At 47.6% G+C, this 15,768-nt stretch overlaps 7 protein-coding genes across 7 annotated transcripts; 4 read left to right on the top strand and 3 right to left on the bottom strand.

The window, feature by feature from the left end:
* Nucleotides 1-671: 671 nt before the first annotated feature.
* I302_101543 (thioredoxin reductase) lies at nucleotides 672-2,388 on the top strand (the record flags this gene model as incomplete). Its single annotated transcript, XM_019186931.1, has 8 exons — nucleotides 672-842; nucleotides 916-932; nucleotides 1,054-1,090; nucleotides 1,152-1,222; nucleotides 1,322-1,441; nucleotides 1,549-1,721; nucleotides 1,781-1,896; nucleotides 1,987-2,388. 8 exons carry the CDS (start codon nucleotides 672-674, stop codon nucleotides 2,386-2,388), a joined length of 1,107 nt encoding a protein of 368 aa, XP_019049809.1.
* A 680-nt stretch (nucleotides 2,389-3,068) lies between these two features.
* Nucleotides 3,069-3,910, bottom strand: I302_101542 (uncharacterized protein; the record flags this gene model as incomplete). The annotated part of the gene is made up of 5 exons (XM_019186930.1): nucleotides 3,069-3,083; nucleotides 3,177-3,198; nucleotides 3,283-3,365; nucleotides 3,560-3,758; nucleotides 3,852-3,910. The coding sequence occupies 5 exons, from the start codon at nucleotides 3,908-3,910 to the stop codon at nucleotides 3,069-3,071; spliced, it is 378 nt and encodes a 125-aa protein (XP_019049808.1).
* A 361-nt stretch (nucleotides 3,911-4,271) lies between these two features.
* I302_101541 (mitochondrial import inner membrane translocase subunit TIM8) lies at nucleotides 4,272-4,850 on the top strand (the record flags this gene model as incomplete). The annotated part of the gene is made up of 5 exons (XM_019186929.1): nucleotides 4,272-4,313; nucleotides 4,384-4,412; nucleotides 4,500-4,549; nucleotides 4,628-4,637; nucleotides 4,718-4,850. The coding sequence occupies 5 exons, from the start codon at nucleotides 4,272-4,274 to the stop codon at nucleotides 4,848-4,850; spliced, it is 264 nt and encodes an 87-aa protein (XP_019049807.1).
* Nucleotides 4,851-5,228: 378 nt separating this feature from the next.
* Nucleotides 5,229-7,461, bottom strand: I302_101540 (uncharacterized protein; the record flags this gene model as incomplete). Its single annotated transcript, XM_019186928.1, has 4 exons — nucleotides 5,229-5,529; nucleotides 5,687-5,899; nucleotides 5,993-6,098; nucleotides 6,171-7,461. 4 exons carry the CDS (start codon nucleotides 7,459-7,461, stop codon nucleotides 5,229-5,231), a joined length of 1,911 nt encoding a protein of 636 aa, XP_019049806.1.
* Nucleotides 7,462-8,169: 708 nt separating this feature from the next.
* On the top strand, nucleotides 8,170-10,511 carry I302_101539 (uncharacterized protein; the record flags this gene model as incomplete). The annotated part of the gene is made up of 9 exons (XM_019186927.1): nucleotides 8,170-8,344; nucleotides 8,423-9,075; nucleotides 9,150-9,209; nucleotides 9,270-9,366; nucleotides 9,435-9,514; nucleotides 9,607-9,734; nucleotides 9,811-10,001; nucleotides 10,085-10,352; nucleotides 10,430-10,511. The coding sequence occupies 9 exons, from the start codon at nucleotides 8,170-8,172 to the stop codon at nucleotides 10,509-10,511; spliced, it is 1,734 nt and encodes a 577-aa protein (XP_019049805.1).
* Nucleotides 10,512-11,854: 1,343 nt separating this feature from the next.
* I302_101538 (uncharacterized protein) lies at nucleotides 11,855-14,239 on the top strand (the record flags this gene model as incomplete). The annotated part of the gene is made up of 6 exons (XM_019186926.1): nucleotides 11,855-12,015; nucleotides 12,150-12,944; nucleotides 13,013-13,133; nucleotides 13,225-13,320; nucleotides 13,419-13,715; nucleotides 13,799-14,239. The coding sequence occupies 6 exons, from the start codon at nucleotides 11,855-11,857 to the stop codon at nucleotides 14,237-14,239; spliced, it is 1,911 nt and encodes a 636-aa protein (XP_019049804.1).
* Nucleotides 14,240-14,748: 509 nt separating this feature from the next.
* On the bottom strand, nucleotides 14,749-15,498 carry I302_101537 (uncharacterized protein; the record flags this gene model as incomplete). Its single annotated transcript, XM_019186925.1, has 3 exons — nucleotides 14,749-14,957; nucleotides 15,060-15,209; nucleotides 15,309-15,498. The coding sequence occupies 3 exons, from the start codon at nucleotides 15,496-15,498 to the stop codon at nucleotides 14,749-14,751; spliced, it is 549 nt and encodes a 182-aa protein (XP_019049803.1).
* Nucleotides 15,499-15,768: the final 270 nt, after the last annotated feature.

Here is a 15,768-nt window from a genome sequence, read left to right as displayed (position 1 = left end):
CGATGCCGCCCAAGTGACTGGTCATGACAGGGCTAAGTTCACAGACTCCAAGGCCTCGTAACCATTATAAATACAGACGAAGCTTTGCTTTGAATGAAGGAACACCCAAGTCAACTCGGTTGAGCAGACAAACAGAGCGGACTCCGCCCGCATCACCGACTTACTCGTAGTACACAAATAATTGCTTATCTCGCAGGGTCGGCCGAATTTTGCCGAGCGTAGGCGACGGCACTCTACGAGTATCACCATTGAAAAGTGTAATTGAGCCGTGTCAAGTATCTTATGTTTGTAATGGTTTATTAGGATTTTGAGTGTATTTGCTTATTAATCAGGTGGCGAGTCATGAGAGTCATTTTACTCGGTATTTGATTTCCGGTTGCACGGTGATTGATGATTGGGTGAATGAGCGAGAATCATCTTTCTTTGTAATTCCATTTATTCTTTTATCTCATCAACATCTATCTCTCCCTTTCTCCACAAGCAGATCATTCAAAATTCTACGAATAACCTCATCCACCTTATTGCGAATTCGTTCTCATAGATTATCTAGACCACTCAGAGTATCGTCTTATAGACAGATCCACTCGACTCCACCACCACCCCCTCCACCCAAACATCAGATCAGAGGCATCTCATCTATCCCATTACCCAATACCAACAAAGAAGACAAGATGGCACCTATACCTAACGGCGATGCTCAGATTCACGTAATTGACCCCAAAACCAAGGGCGAGAAGAGCAAGAAACAACATTCTCAAGTAGTTATCATTGGGTCTGGACCTGCCGGACACACCGCTGCTATCTATTTGGCTAGGGCTAACCTTGAGCCTGTCTTGTACGAGGTGAGTCCATCCTATCTTTTCTCCAACTAGAGAGAGAGGGAGACTGACTTGGTTGGTATTGGTGGTATGATAGGGTATGCTTGCTAATGGGTGAGTACCGCTATGCATTGCGTTACATCGGAGTGCGAATCCGCGTTATCGGATCGTACCCCTTCATCATGTGTACATTCTAGGATAGAATGGGATACTAATTTTGGGTTGGGGATGGTAGATTCGCTCCTGGTGGACAACTTACTACTACCACCGAGGTGAGTCACTTTTCATCCTAATAAAGGGGTTGAGAGCTAATTGTATGGATTGTGTTGACAGGTCGAAAACTTCCCGGGTTTCCCAGATGGTGTCACTGGTACAGAGATGATGGACAAGTTCAGAGCTCAGAGGTGGGTCAAGTCTCATTCCGCTTGAGCTATACTATCAGCGATCTCAATCTAGTTCCACCGTTGTCCCGCTGACTTTGTTGTCTGCTTTGACACTAAAAGCGAGCGATTCGGTACCAAGATCATCACCGAGACTATCGCCCGAGTCGACCTCACTGTCAGACCCTTCAAGTACTGGACGGAAGGTGAAGAGGAGGAAGCTGATTTCATGACTGCTGATACGTGAGTTTGTCTCCCCAACCAGTATCGTGGTCTCAAATACACCCATTTATGATCGATCGATTTTGTTCATGATCTGCGGACGAAGCTGATTCATCTGTTGTAATCAGCCTCATCATCGCCACCGGTGCTTCCGCCAAGCGACTCTTCCTCCCCGGAGAAGAGACCTACTGGCAATCGGGTATCTCCGCTTGTGCCGTATGTGATGGTGCTGTCCCCATCTTCAGAAACAAGCCTTTGGCTGTTATTGGTGGTGGTGATTCCGCTGCTGAGGAAGCTACCTGTGAGCGAGCTGTCTGTTGCTAAGATTGTGAACCTATTTACTAATTTGTGCATTCGCAGATCTTACTAAATACGGTTCTCACGTTTACGTCCTTGTGCGAAGAGATGAGCTCCGAGCTTCCAAGATCATGGCCAAGCGATTGACCTCTCACCCCAAGGTCACTGTTCTCTGGAACGTGAGTGATTCTCTTATTCATGATCTTTCCCTTGTTCTTCGAGCACATATTACAGTGGTACAAATGGCTGATCATTCGTATTCCTGATAGACCGTAGCAACAGAATGCAAAGGAGATGGCGACCTCCTCCAATCCCTAGCCATCAAAGACGTCAAAACAGGCGAAGAGAAGGACCTAAAGGTGAACGGTTTGTTCTACGCTATAGGCCACGAACCAGCCACTTCACTGGTCAAGAGCCAGCTCGAAACCGATGTAGACGGGTACATCAAGACTGTCCCCGGGACTGCTCAAACTTCCGTGAAAGGAGTGTTCGCCGCTGGTGATGTGCAAGATAAGAAGTACAGACAAGCTATCACCTCTGCCGGATCGGGTTGTATGGCTGCGCTTGAGGCTGAACGATTGATCTCGGAGGAGGAGGCTGAGGATGAGGAGATTAGGACGGAGGATGTGCATGTGCCTTCGGAGGGGTATATGGGGGCTGATAAGGAGTAGGAGTTGGAGTGCGAAAATAGGAAGGGGATTGATTGATATACATAGATTTTAGAAGTTGTGTTCTGGTTTAGATGCATAGTATATCGTACAGCCTTTGATGGTTTGGATAGGTGTCTGCACTTGATGTTATGCGCAGCTCAGACTCTTGGTCGATCATGATCAAGTGTGAAGACGCAAGTGAACATGGTCGGTTGTATGTTAGTATGTTAGTATGGTAGTATCTTAGTATGTTAGTAATGGATCCGCACCTGCGTCACATACGTACTGAAGGAGACAAGCAACGATGCTCTTCACTTTGATGATTTCTTGATCTAGAGTGGTGCAGCAACGACCATCTTACTCTTGTTTCGCCGACTGACTTGATAGCAAGACGATGAGAGAAGGCGAGATATTTCTGGTCTTGATATGATAGGCGCTCGATAACGAGGCGCTCGAATGGCGAGGACATGATGCAGAGGTGAGAATTCAGCAGTCAGAAGTCAGAAGTCAGAACGAGAATCGAGGAGATGTGAGTGTTACTCATATCATGTTCGGTCGATGATACGTCACCGTCAAGCCCACCCGTGAGCAAGGGGTAGTAGACCGTTGAATTATTGGTTGATGATGGATGCATACATGTACAAGGACAGATAAGATATGGGATAGAATGCAAAACGATTCGAGGATGGGGTTTTGGAGAGTTATCCAGGACCGATCTATAAAACAGAAAGAGGTCAGCTATCACCATCATCCTTATAACTCGAGTGATTTTCGAAACTACAATAGTTGAATAGGAAAATCGAACTCACCTTTGGCATATCGTGGTGTTCACTATGTGCGAAAAGTCATTTATTAGCTCTGCGTTCAATCTTACTGAGAATATATACCAGCTGATAGAGTGAAATTGTCACGCACCTCAGCCTGTCTAATTTGGCGTTCAGCTCTGATACTCTATCTTTATGCGTTTTCTTAGCCATTTCTTTGACTCGCTGGTCTCGCTGAGATAGAAAAACAGGATATATCAGCTTTGCTATCTCGTTCGATGTTGATGCATTTGATCAGACAATGTCAGGTGGCATGCAAAGAAGGACAACGCCAACACGGAGTCTGACAGTCGAGCTGAACCGAGTCGGCTGGATGCAGTGATAAGGACGGAAGATTTTTCCAGCAGTTGAAACGAGCTCCCACTCACCCTCTTCCGTTGCGTCTCCAAAAACCTCCTCTCAGCCTCTGTCATCTTGCTATCACCTTCATTTCTCTTCCTATTCGAACTTTCGCCTTCTTCATCAGATACGTCCCTCTCCCTCTCCTTTCGTTCCTGCTCTTTCAGCTTTATTTCGTTCTCCGCTTTCGCTCGATCACTTGACGAATGAGACTTCTTCTTCTTCTTCCTGTACAACCCAGAGATGTCAGCTCCAACTAATCTTGTACCTTACACCCCTCGGCCTGGTGTGTAGGATGTAGTCGAGGGATATACAACTCACTTGTCGCTTGATCCTTTAAATTTCAAGGAACCACCCGGGACGTGGGCGTAGTCGCTCATCGTGGGTTCAATCGACTAGGTTGATGATCCTGGGTGAAGAACCGATATGCAGTCGAGCGTAATGAACATTCCAGATATAGATGCACAGAAGGTTTAGGAGCCAAACATCACTCAGCATGATCGTAGTGAGCGGCAATTGGTAATAACGACACGTCATGCCACTTTATCACTCTTTTATTGACCTATGACGGAAGACCAGGCGGTGAGCGCCGATGTGGTTTGAAAAAGTTGAAATGGATGTCAGTGAGTGTATGATCTCTCGGCTTCATCGACATTCTTTGGACTTCATTGTTATGGCCACCGTTCATCAACTAGAACTCTCTTACGTCCAGGCCAACAGAACAGAACAATCCAAACCAAAATGTCAGCTGCTGGTATCCCCCAACTTGACGAAGCGTCCAAGGTATGTCCCTTCAAATGGTAGACAAGGGGTGCAAGAGGAGCTGATGTGCGTATGATTTGCGATGAAATAGAAAGAATTGGAAGTCTTCCTTGAACAAGAGTACGTCCGATCCTCTGCTTAACTATCACTCTGACCCAACCCCATCGGGATACAAATCATCAGCTAATACCCAATCTGGTCGTATAGACAAGCAAAAGCCAAGCTCCAAGCTTCCATCCACGAGCTGACCAACACCTGTGAGCTGCTCTTCGCTTTCCCTTATCGTATAAAGGGGAACCTAGCTGACCGGTCGTATGATCATCCCATTCTTATAGGCTGGAACACGTATGTCTACTCTCATCTGCTTGCATTGCCCTCATACACGTACACGGAATCTCAACTGATATCATGTCTACCTCCCGCAGCTGCATAACAGGCTCGATCTCCTCGAAATTCTCCAAAACCGAAGCTCAATGTCTTGAGAACTGCGTCGACAGGTTCCTCGATTCGAGTCTGTTCATCGTCAAGCAGATCGAAGCGCAGAAACAACAGCTCTGAGGGGCTGTACATAGCACAGAATGAAAGAAGGCGGGGGAGTGATGTCGATTCAAATCCGATGAGAGTGTTGGACATAAGAGTAGGATAAAACAGAAAAATCAGAAACGATCGCACATCTCACATAACGTATATTGCATGTATCGCATAGCACATGACGTCGCAGCTCTCGTCTCGTCATGGGCCGTGGGGAAAAATATATTGCGGCCATCTATAGAGACACCATTTCTCTTGCATTGAGAGTGAGTTGGAAAGAGAAACCTGCAGATACGCAAGGTGAGAAGTACAATGTCATTGTATACATCCAGTGATGAGCAATGGGCAAGCAGTCCACACCCATATGATAACCCGTCCTTCTACTTCGACTTTAAACCTATTCAATCAGATCATCCCACCTCGATCCACCCGCTCATCAACGATCAAATGCCCTTTACTCTCCCTAACCTCCTTGACCAGCTCGCCTAACCACCTTTCGATCAACCCTTTGAACATCCCATCCCACCCTTGACCCTTCTTAGCTATAATCATAGGATCGAACTCGATCTTGTCTTCAGCTGCTGTCGCAGAGGAGGAAGTGACGATGGATGGTCGGGGTCGACGGGACGATTTAGCGGGGATGGGAGGTACGGGCAGGTTCGTAGTGGGCATTGAGACTGGCAGTTGATATCGGTGACGCAGGGCGCTACGTAGACAGGAAGATTCTTTAGCTTAGAATCATAGCATTACACACATAGTATGCCCGAGGAACGTTATTGGGAATGAAGCCAATTTACCTTTAGGCAAATGACAAGAAGTAGGAAGAGGGAGCGGAAGGGTGCAATTCATTACGGATCACTTACGCTCCAAAGCAAGTCAGGTTCCCGACTTTCCTGAACGTCCATTCCTTCTCCTTCCTCCCTTCGTCCGAGATCCCATTCTTGCTCGGGGAAACTTGGCCGCTCGTCGATAAAGAAGTGAGCGTATCGTGCACATCTTCGTCGGGTATGAAACCCCATGGTTTGGACGATCTCATCAGGGAGGAGTTGTATGCGTGGATCAGGATGTAGCCGTCACTAGTACACATTCCAAGATTCAGTCAGTCCCAGGACGGTGTTATATGTTATTGACATGTGAGGGCATCGTAGCGATATGTATTGGAGACTCACGATAATCTCGATAACAAGCTGGATTCGAAATTATCCGAATTCGTCGATGGTAGTCTCAATGCCAGATCGAGTGGTAGATTCGAGAGTAAGAAGGCATGCAATTGTTCTATTCATAAAGTATAGTGTTTGTTTAGCTATGTTCTTGTGATACGATTAATGAACTTTCGACCTCACTTACCCAATCTCTTCCCATCCCATTCCTCATCCCTCGCCCAACTCTCCATCTGCCGTTCTCCCTGCGCCTCATCAACAAAGACGAACAGCCTCTCAACAATTCCCACCCATTTACCCATGTTCTCTCTAGCACCCCTCGCCTCCTTCTCCCAATCACTATCACCCAAATCTTTATATTCCCTTCGTTCCGACAAGATCCGATCCTCCCAATTCGTCATCAAATCCTTATTCTCAGAGTTCATAGCTAGATTATTGGGGTTGTACAACTCGTCTTCCTCTGAATCGTAATTATCCGGTTCGGGTTCGGAGAACACATTCTCCCCCTGATCGCTATATGGGGAAAAAGGTCGTTCTTGAGTTGGTGTCTCGCTCCTATCCTCCTGCACTGCCCTGTCGGCTCGAGTAACTCTCAACCTCTCTTCCAGCTCTCTGAGGGAGGTTAACACTTCCAGAGCTGCTTTGCGCAATTCGCCCAGTACGTCTTCCCTCTCGTCCAACGCTCCTAGACTTGCTTTTCTGTCGGTACTTGTATTCGGGTTGGATATCGTTCGTAGTGGTTTACTTGAACCGGGTCTCGAAGGGGTTGATAAGCTCGATCTTAATTTACCTGCTCCACCTAGTCTTATGGGGAACAGGCTTCCCGCTCCACCACCACCTGAGACCTTCCTAGTAGCACTATGATGGTGGGATATCGATAACGCCAAGAAGCGTATTCGTCTGATGGACTGAGCAGTCTGTACCAACGCATTCTGTATATCCTCTGAACTCCTCATCTCACACTGTGGTCCATCTTCGTCGTCGAAATTGATGGGGAAATATAGACTCTTGCTGGATGGTAAACCCGAGGTCGTCGCGGAATTGGGTGAAATAGGAAGAGATAAACCCCATATCCCTCTAACATCACTGACGATATTCCTGGCATCTCTCCTCGCATCTTTTGGATCTATCCTAGGTAATTCAACCTCCTTGTACGGCTTCCTCTCGCTTGGTCTCCTATCACCACCTCTATCGGCCAGAGCAGACGGAGGTCGGTTCTCCTCTCCTTCCGCATCTTCGCCCAGGGAAGGCAGGGGGTTGGAACCCTTGACGCCTACGCCTGCACCTGGTCGGTGTTCTACCATGCCTGCTCGGGAGAAGTGCAGCTGGAGGTCCTTGATGGAGCCTAGCATTTGGACGGACTCGCGCTTGGCCGCTGATTTGGAGATGTGTCGGTATTTGGGGTTGCGAAGGGGTGCCAGTGGGGCGGAGGCGGCGGAGGATGAGGAGGACGATGTGGGGGAGTTTGATGAGTCCATGGTGGATGGAGTATCGATGGTCTGATTGGGGTAGAATGACAAATTACTTGAGGGTGTAATGTTGTGTCAAGCAAGTGCGATTGTTCAATGGTGAAGCGTTGAGCTGTAAGTCTTGATATCAGACAGAGTTTTACAAGGTCAAAGGAATAGAGGTAAATGGAGGGGTTTGGACCTTGTGTCGTTACGGTGTTTCGTTTCGGAATTGGGATTGGAATCAAGTGAAGCAAAGTGACAACGCAGCGTGCAGAGTGATGTTGCTCTCATTGTGATCTGGTCTATGCTTAATCTGCTCCTCATCGACGCGCTCGAGCCTCGACTTTGTGAGCTCTTGATTTTGATTTTCGACTGCCATGTGCTAACCATGTTGACACCTCGTGCCACATACATCAAACGGGCGGTGTCCGAGTCGGTCACCGCACACGTTCTAGTGCGTACGCCGGGTATTAACCCACTGCCTTTCGGGGATTGACCTGACCGTTGTGTCATAGCGATTCTCTCACTGGTTGTAGATAATTCTGGGTGAGAGTGGACCGCACATGTATACTGTACCCTCCAGCAACCTCAACAGACCTCGTCAGCGTTGATACTCCTACACAACTTGGCTCTTGCTTGACCTTCGGTTGGAAAAGTACTTAAACATTGAGCGCAAGAGTATCCTCGACATCACTCATCGTCCACTTCCATCACACTTTCCGATCCATCAATATCATGACCATCAAAGACCTCTTCAACACCTTACCCTTCCTCCCATCATGGGCACGTTCATCACCCAAGATCGGATATGCCATATACACCATCGAAGCGATTCTAGTCTTGTTAACTGGGCTCTATCTGTATATGTGGACATGGCAGGAGTATACCTTGCCTTATAAAAATCTGCGAGGTGGGTGTAGCATTCTGATCTTCCCCTTCTCCTCCTCTCATCAAGCAATACGAGCTCATCTCTGATAATGCGATGCAGGCCCAAAAACCGCTCACTGGTTCTGGGGTAACGTCAAGACCTTCCTCGCCGAGCAACCCATGGTCCCGCATGGCAGATGGATAAAGGAGTACGGCCCCACCTTCAGATACAAGGTGATCGCGGGGGCTCCAAGGTTCTACACCGCCGATCCCGTTGCACTATCGTACATCCTAAACCACGCCGACATCTTCCCCAAACCCCCTCAGACCAGAAAAGGCATGGCGGATATGCTGGGGAATGGAGTGCTCGTAGCTGAGGGCGCTGATCATAAGAGACAAAGGAGGTTGCTTAACCCCTCGTTCAGTCCATTGGCTATTAAGGGGATGATTCCCATATTCTACGATAAGGCTTACGAACTCAGGGAGAAATTCACTGCTCTGATCGAAGATGAACATAGTGGTGTGGGGGCTGCATCGCCTACTCCACCGCAAGAAATGGATATAGTCAAGGGGACGAGGAAGATAGATGTGATGTCGTGGTTGGGTAGATGTACTTTGGATGTGATTGGTTTAGCGGGGTTCAATTACGATTTCAAAGCTTTGGAGGAACCCCATAATGAGTTGGCGGAGGCTTATAGGAAGATGTTCAGTGCCGGGATGGAAGTTACAGTTGGGGCTATATTGCAGGCTTTGTTCCCTGTTTTACAGATCTTCGTGAGTGATTCGACCTATGTTCTGATTTGGGTCTGGATGAAGGGATTGTACTGATCTGTTTTGTCTGTGCATAGCCTACTGAACGTATGAAGATGGTCAAGGAGAGTAGTGCCAAGACCAAGGAGATAGGTCAAGTGAGTTGAACCGTTCTATTCCTCTTAGGATTATGACGACTGATATGATCCGGTTTACAGAAACTCATCGATGAGAAGAAGCAAGCTATATTAGCTGCTCACACCCATGGTATTGAGAAAAAGGAGGATATAGGACATGATCTCTTGTCACATCTGAGTGAGTTACCTTATATGGTCAACACCCTTCATCGCATCATGCTGATCATGGGTTATTTGGGTCTACAGTCAAAGCAAATATGGCGAGTGATCTTCGACCGGATCAGAAATTGTCTGATGATGAGGTTTTGGCGCAAATCACCACTTTTGTGAGTACCAGTTTTACAGCTGTCCTGTCTTCTTGGACAATTCGTGCCCATCCTTCAGTCGTAGCTAATCATCGATCGTCAATCAATCATAGATGTTAGCTGGTAACGAGACGTCTTCGACTGCCCTCACATGGATCCTATATACCTTGTCGCAACATCCCGATGCGCAGAAGAGATTAAGGGAAGAAGCGATGGGTGTATCAGACGATCGACCAACCTTGTAAGTGTCCCGCCTGTATGATCCATCCGTCGTTTCTCAGTCGTTGAGGCGTAGCTGATGATTGAGATTTATCCAGAGATACTCTCAACTCCCTCTCATACATGGATGCAGTCATCCGAGAAGTCCTGAGATTATCTGCACCCGCCCCAGCAACCATGCGAGAAAGTATCCAACCTACCGTCGTTCCGTTGGGTACACCCGTGAAAGGTAGAGATGGCAAGATGATGGATAGTGTCCATTTACCCAAGGGAGCGACCATGATGATTCGTGGGTATATCTCTCAACCTACATAACAAATTATGTTTCACTGTGAAGATGATGATGACTGATTGATCACTGTGAATGTCTAGCAATTCTCAACGTAAACACCTCGATATACGTCTGGGGACCCGATGCCGAGCAATTCAACCCCGACAGATTCCTCAAACCCACTGCATCAGAGTCAAACACCTCCGTTCCTGGCGTATGGGGCAACCTGTTAACTTTCCTGGGCGGGACGAGGAACTGTATTGGGTATAGATTCGCTTTGGCAGAGATCAAGGTGATTCTGTTTGTGTTGATCAGAGGGTTCGAGTTTGAGGAGTTGCCTAGTAAGCCTGAGATTGAGCGGAAGGCTTCGTAAGTTTTGTTGTTGATTGACAATGATGATAGTCTGGATCTCGCTGATGCTTTGTCTTGTCTTGTCTTTTCTGTAGAGTCGTAATGCGACCTCGAGTCAAAGGTGAGGAGAAAGCAGGATTACAAATGCCCTTGCTTGTCAGGCCGTTATCCAATTAAAGGGCTAAATCTCAACATGAGAGAATGACTTTGACGTGTTGTCGACTTGGCAAGCCCATACACGCGATCATTGAGTATGTATGAATTCTATAATCTGCGATTTGTCAGTACAATGATGTATTATATAGTTACTGTAAGCCCCTTATATGGATTCGTGCTAGATGTTATCGTAAAACTCAGGGAGGATTTGGATCGATCGCTTCAAACTTTATTTGGTTAACCTTAGTCTTAGTCGTTCAACCCTTCGTGGAATGGAAGCTCTCGGTGTTCGAGTAGCGTGAATCTGTGAATCTAGACCGGCGGTTGCACAGCTTGGACCGTTGGGAGATGTGAGATGTGGATTGACATGCTGTTGCAGGTAAGCAGCAGTAACAGGAGTGTCGTCTGCCTTGGCTTAATCTACTTGTTACTCTTTCACCTTGGCATCGAAACACACTCTTACGAAATTGATAGCACAACACCTCGACGCGTTAATCACGTACTGTATCGCATCAGACCACCGCAGTTGGACATACTGTATACAGCGATCCTTCCTCAGTCTTTCCATTCCCTCGATCATCACTCGTCGCTCCTTTGGCTTCCGACGCTCTCGGTGTAACTCACCCCTCAACCTCACGGAGACAAAGTACAAAGGGTGTATGACAGCAATCATTCATTAGATATAGATCAGACATCACGGATCATCATTAAAGGATCTCTCTTCCACACAACAGCATCATCAATAACACCCATACCCACATCTCACTGTACATATAATCCGATTAGAGACATTTGGAAACGCGTTTTACTTTTCTTCTCTGGTCTTCCCACTCGACTCGCGATCAAGCCAGTCAGTCGATAATTGAATATTCAATAACATTCATATTCAATCTGAAAAGTTGACGAAGACAAAGACGTTTCAGGACTACGCGATACCTGTTTACTGTCTATTGTATCGGTGCAGTGCAGTGTATCCTGTTACTATAATTGAATACTCCTGGGAAAGTAACGCACGTTCAACGCCTGTACCATCTTGGCTCAGATAAAGGGAATAGAGCATAGGGCATAGGGATATCATCTGAATTGACGTCAAGGGATTTCTACACACCTGGTTTCGGTTTCGGTTTCAAGACATCTATCTTGACGACGACGGAGACGACAACGACGGACAACACCTGAACGAAGATACAGGATCAGAATTAGGATTAGAATCGTAGAGGCATTTAACAATCTATCTTCACTCTATCTCATTTCTATACTGTCAATAGTATAGCTCAAAGGGCAAGACATTCAAGATATAGTGATATAGCTATAACAACTTCTAGCAATCACTTCGAATTCGGAAGGAAACCCAACTCGCCAACATGCCGGATACTACCACTACCACTACAACCTCCCCTCTCCCCTCATCGACCAGCTTCGAGGAGAAACCTGTGGAAAAGAAGGGACTGATGTTACCTCCCCCAATACCTAATAAAGAGGCCAGAGGAGATGGTCCAGCAGCAGCAGGAGTGCCGGGTCCTCCGTGAGTTCACAGCCAATCTTTCGCATGAAAACATCTCCCATATCCAAACAAAGCAGTGTATATCCACACGGTCTATACCTATATGTGTCCGTCCCCGTGATTGTGTCCTGATATAATGATACACACACCCTTAGCCCCCGTATGACCCGTCTCCCCTCACTCAAACAACTCTCAGACCACCTGCACTATACCCCCTCGTCCACGTCCACTTCCCAATTCCCATCCCCCTCTCAATCAACTTCCATCCCAGCTACGCCCCCCTCCCTCCGAATCGCTACGGGATCCTCGTTACCCCAGGGAACGCCAGGCGGAGCAGTGTCCCAATCGCCCTTGATCGCCCCCTCCCCATCGAGTAGACTGAGATTACCAGCCAGCGCGATGATGCGTTCGTTATCCTCCGGCTCGAACGGTATGGGCACACCACTTGAGACGGTCCACTCGCCCAACTGGGTTAGCAGGGGTATGCCAGGCGGGACAGACATTTTCGGTAATTCCTCACCTACCGATGCGTTGAAAGAATCGCCTATAGCCAATATCACCCCTCAGACTGCCAATACCAATGGTGTTGCAAAGGTGTTACCTGGGAGGGAGATTGCCTCTCCGATGTCGAGGACGAATAGCTCAAACTCGTATATCCAGGGATATTCCAACGTCCCGTCGCTTGATCAGATCAGACGGAGGATATCGGTCTCGCAGGGTAGTAAGCCGCCTTCGACTGTTGATCCTGCCGCTATAGCTCCTATCTTGGCGAATACGAATGACATGGTGGCTTCACCTGCACCAGCTACTGCGACTGCAACTGCTACGAAAGAAAAGGATATGGAAAGTCCACCTCAGAGTGCTTCCTTGACCGCTTCCTCGTCTTCCTCCGTAGAGAGCGGGGTAGCGAATGGGAGGAAGAAGAAGGAACATCCCCTTAGGCATGCTTGGTAAGTTCGCCTGTTGCTTCTCTTACCAAGTAACGATGGTGCTGATCGTCTGTGTGTGGTGTTGGTAGGACCCTCTTCTTCGACTCGAAGACGTATAAACCCGATCCTACCGCCATTGCTCCGAAGGACGGCGGGAAAGCTCTGACGGATTATGAGTTGACGCTGTTGACTGTTGGGAAATTCGATACGGTATGTCTTCTCTGCAATTTGCCCAATTGGAAGTGGATATAGCATGGTCGGTACGAGAGCTTTCGACTGATTATGGTCATCTTTCGCGCAGGTCGAGGGATTCGCCAGACATCTGAACAACGTCAGATTACCAAGTCTATTGAATAAGAATTCGAATTACCACATGTTCAAGAATGGTATTAGACCTGTACGTCTCTAATTTTCTTTTTTCGCCCTTCTCCTTCTCTGCCATCGTTTGGCCTTGTCTATCATTGACATCTGCTGATTGATCTCGTTCGAACACAGATGTGGGAAGACCCCTCCAACGCCAACGGAGGCAAATGGGTGATCCTCTTCCGCAATTCCCCTCCCACGCTAGACGTAGCATGGGCGAACCTTACCATGGCTCTGGTTGGCGAAGTACTGGACGAAGAAGATGAAGTGTGCGGTATCGTAGCTTCCAACAGACCAAAGATTGATAGAATCCAAGTTTGGACGAGGTCGCGGGATGATCATGAGAAGCTTAATAGGCTGGGGAGGAAGGTGTTGGAGGTGATGAATCTTGATGGGAAGGATAGGGAATGCATGAGTATGGAGTATCAGGTGGGTTGTCTCGTCTCTCTAAGTGAAGCCAAATAACCCTGAAGACAGTGATCATTGAAGCTGATATCTGTCGGATTAAACAGTACAACGCCACGAACTCTCACCCTCCCTCAGGTCTATTCCTCCACATCCCCTTCCCAACCACTCGAACTCCACTATCAACCCCCACACCCAATAGGTCATCTGCACCCACCCCTGTGGGGTTAGGTATCTCCTCGTCCACTTCACCAAGACTTGGAACCCTCACACCGGTTGGTAGATCACCTACCAACGCTACTTTCCCTTCTTCCTCTTCCACCGGCGGAGGGATGTTGGAACCCCCTACGGGCGGTTTGACGCACTCCCTCTCTCAAAGACGACTTAGTGGGGGCAATGGTGCGAATGCCTTTGCTGGACCGATGGGTATGGGTCGGATAGGGTCTTCCAGTGGTTTGGGCTTGGGAGGGGGGATCAGTAGAGGGTCGAGTCCTGCGTTGAGCACTGGGTCGAGTCCTACGCCTACACCTAGAGCTTTGAAGGGGTAGGTTCATCTACCTCGAAGGGTTAGTATGGGCTTGAGATATTGGGACGTTTGGGTAGGGATATTCACGTTCGATCTTGATGATTGATGATTGATGATTGATAATTGATGTTTGCATTGATATGTTCGGATTGTATTTGTTCGTTGGTCAGATGTATGTTTTCGCATCCTTTTGAGTACGACTTGCGCTTCTGTATTTCTGTCTCTGAATACCTATCATGCATATACCTGATTGCTTCATTGCTCCACCCCTGATCTCTACAGCGTAACTCAGTATCATGGATGAATTACGACGGCAAGTTGCAGAATAATGAAGTTTGATCTTCTATTGCTATTGCAGTATATATGGTCCAATCGTGGGGCTTTGGTGTAGCGAAGACTTAAGCAGTAAGATAAAAGCTACATGATGTGTGAGAACGTATGGAAAATACAACTATCTTGGTTGGCCCGGACCACAGGATCGTAATGTCTCTATCACTCTCTTCTCAGATTCGATGTAGGGTAGCTGCCGTACTAAGTCCTACCCCTCTTATCGGCCGTGCTCAGACATCCTTCTACGACGCTGAGCAAATGTTTATTCTCCAATGCAGCTTGAACCCGTTCTTTATCGTTCAATTGCTTGTTCACGGCATGTTCGGACTGGTGAGTACCGGACTTGATGCGAATATCTACTCTGTACCTTGGTGGGAGGGCTCGGAGGAGACGAACACGGAGGGAGAGGCCTGGTTGTAAGGTTGTAAGAGCAATTAGCATTGAGTCATGCGAGACAGGTCCGTAGTCAGAGAGAAGAGGGATGTACCGGTACCGATGAATTATAGATTCACCTATCAGAGTTGACATTGAACAATGTGGGATTGTGGGTGTGAGGTAGACCAGCACTCGGTTGCCTGCTACGTGGATATCATCTGGATTGACCACTCGGAGTGCCTCGAGAGATACGGGATGTTCTGGATCTGTAATGGATCGGAGGAGGTCTGTAATGTAATGGTTGGTAAGCTGCAGCCGTGACAGTCCGCTCTCTACCTGGTCCACTGAGTGAATCGATGGAACATCATGAGACGTATTGTACTCACCATACACCTCTTCAGAATCTATATCCTCCCGATCTTCGCCTGATCCACTCGCTGAATCATAATCATACTCGTCATCTGATAGAGCTTCAGATGCCCATAGACTCGCTTTCCCCTGTTGGACCCTCTTAGAGGTTGCTGAGGCGGTAGGAGCGAAGATCGTGGGATTATCGTTATCTAGTTGCCTTGACATTGTATATCTGCTTGTCGGTCGGAAGTTACACTATTTGATATTATGATTAATGGCTGATGATGATGATTGATAAGGAGGGTGATTCAAGATATAGAGTGGACAGCTTCTACCAACTTTTCCTGTACGAGTGACTGACTTTAATCTCCCACGTGGTCCAATAGGATGAATTCGCCACTTTACGTTACCTCCGTTCCCTTCCGCTCACTGTACCAGCATATACGTATAATTCCGATCCTCACCTGCTGCTAGGCATTCTCACCGTAACAGTTG

Source organism: Kwoniella bestiolae, chromosome 1 (genome assembly GCF_000512585.2).
Source record: "Kwoniella bestiolae CBS 10118 chromosome 1, complete sequence".
Classification (NCBI taxonomy): Eukaryota; Fungi; Basidiomycota; class Tremellomycetes; order Tremellales; family Cryptococcaceae; genus Kwoniella; species Kwoniella bestiolae.
Note: the sequence above shows the minus strand (reverse complement) of the source record. Positions and strands in the feature narration are given on the sequence as shown.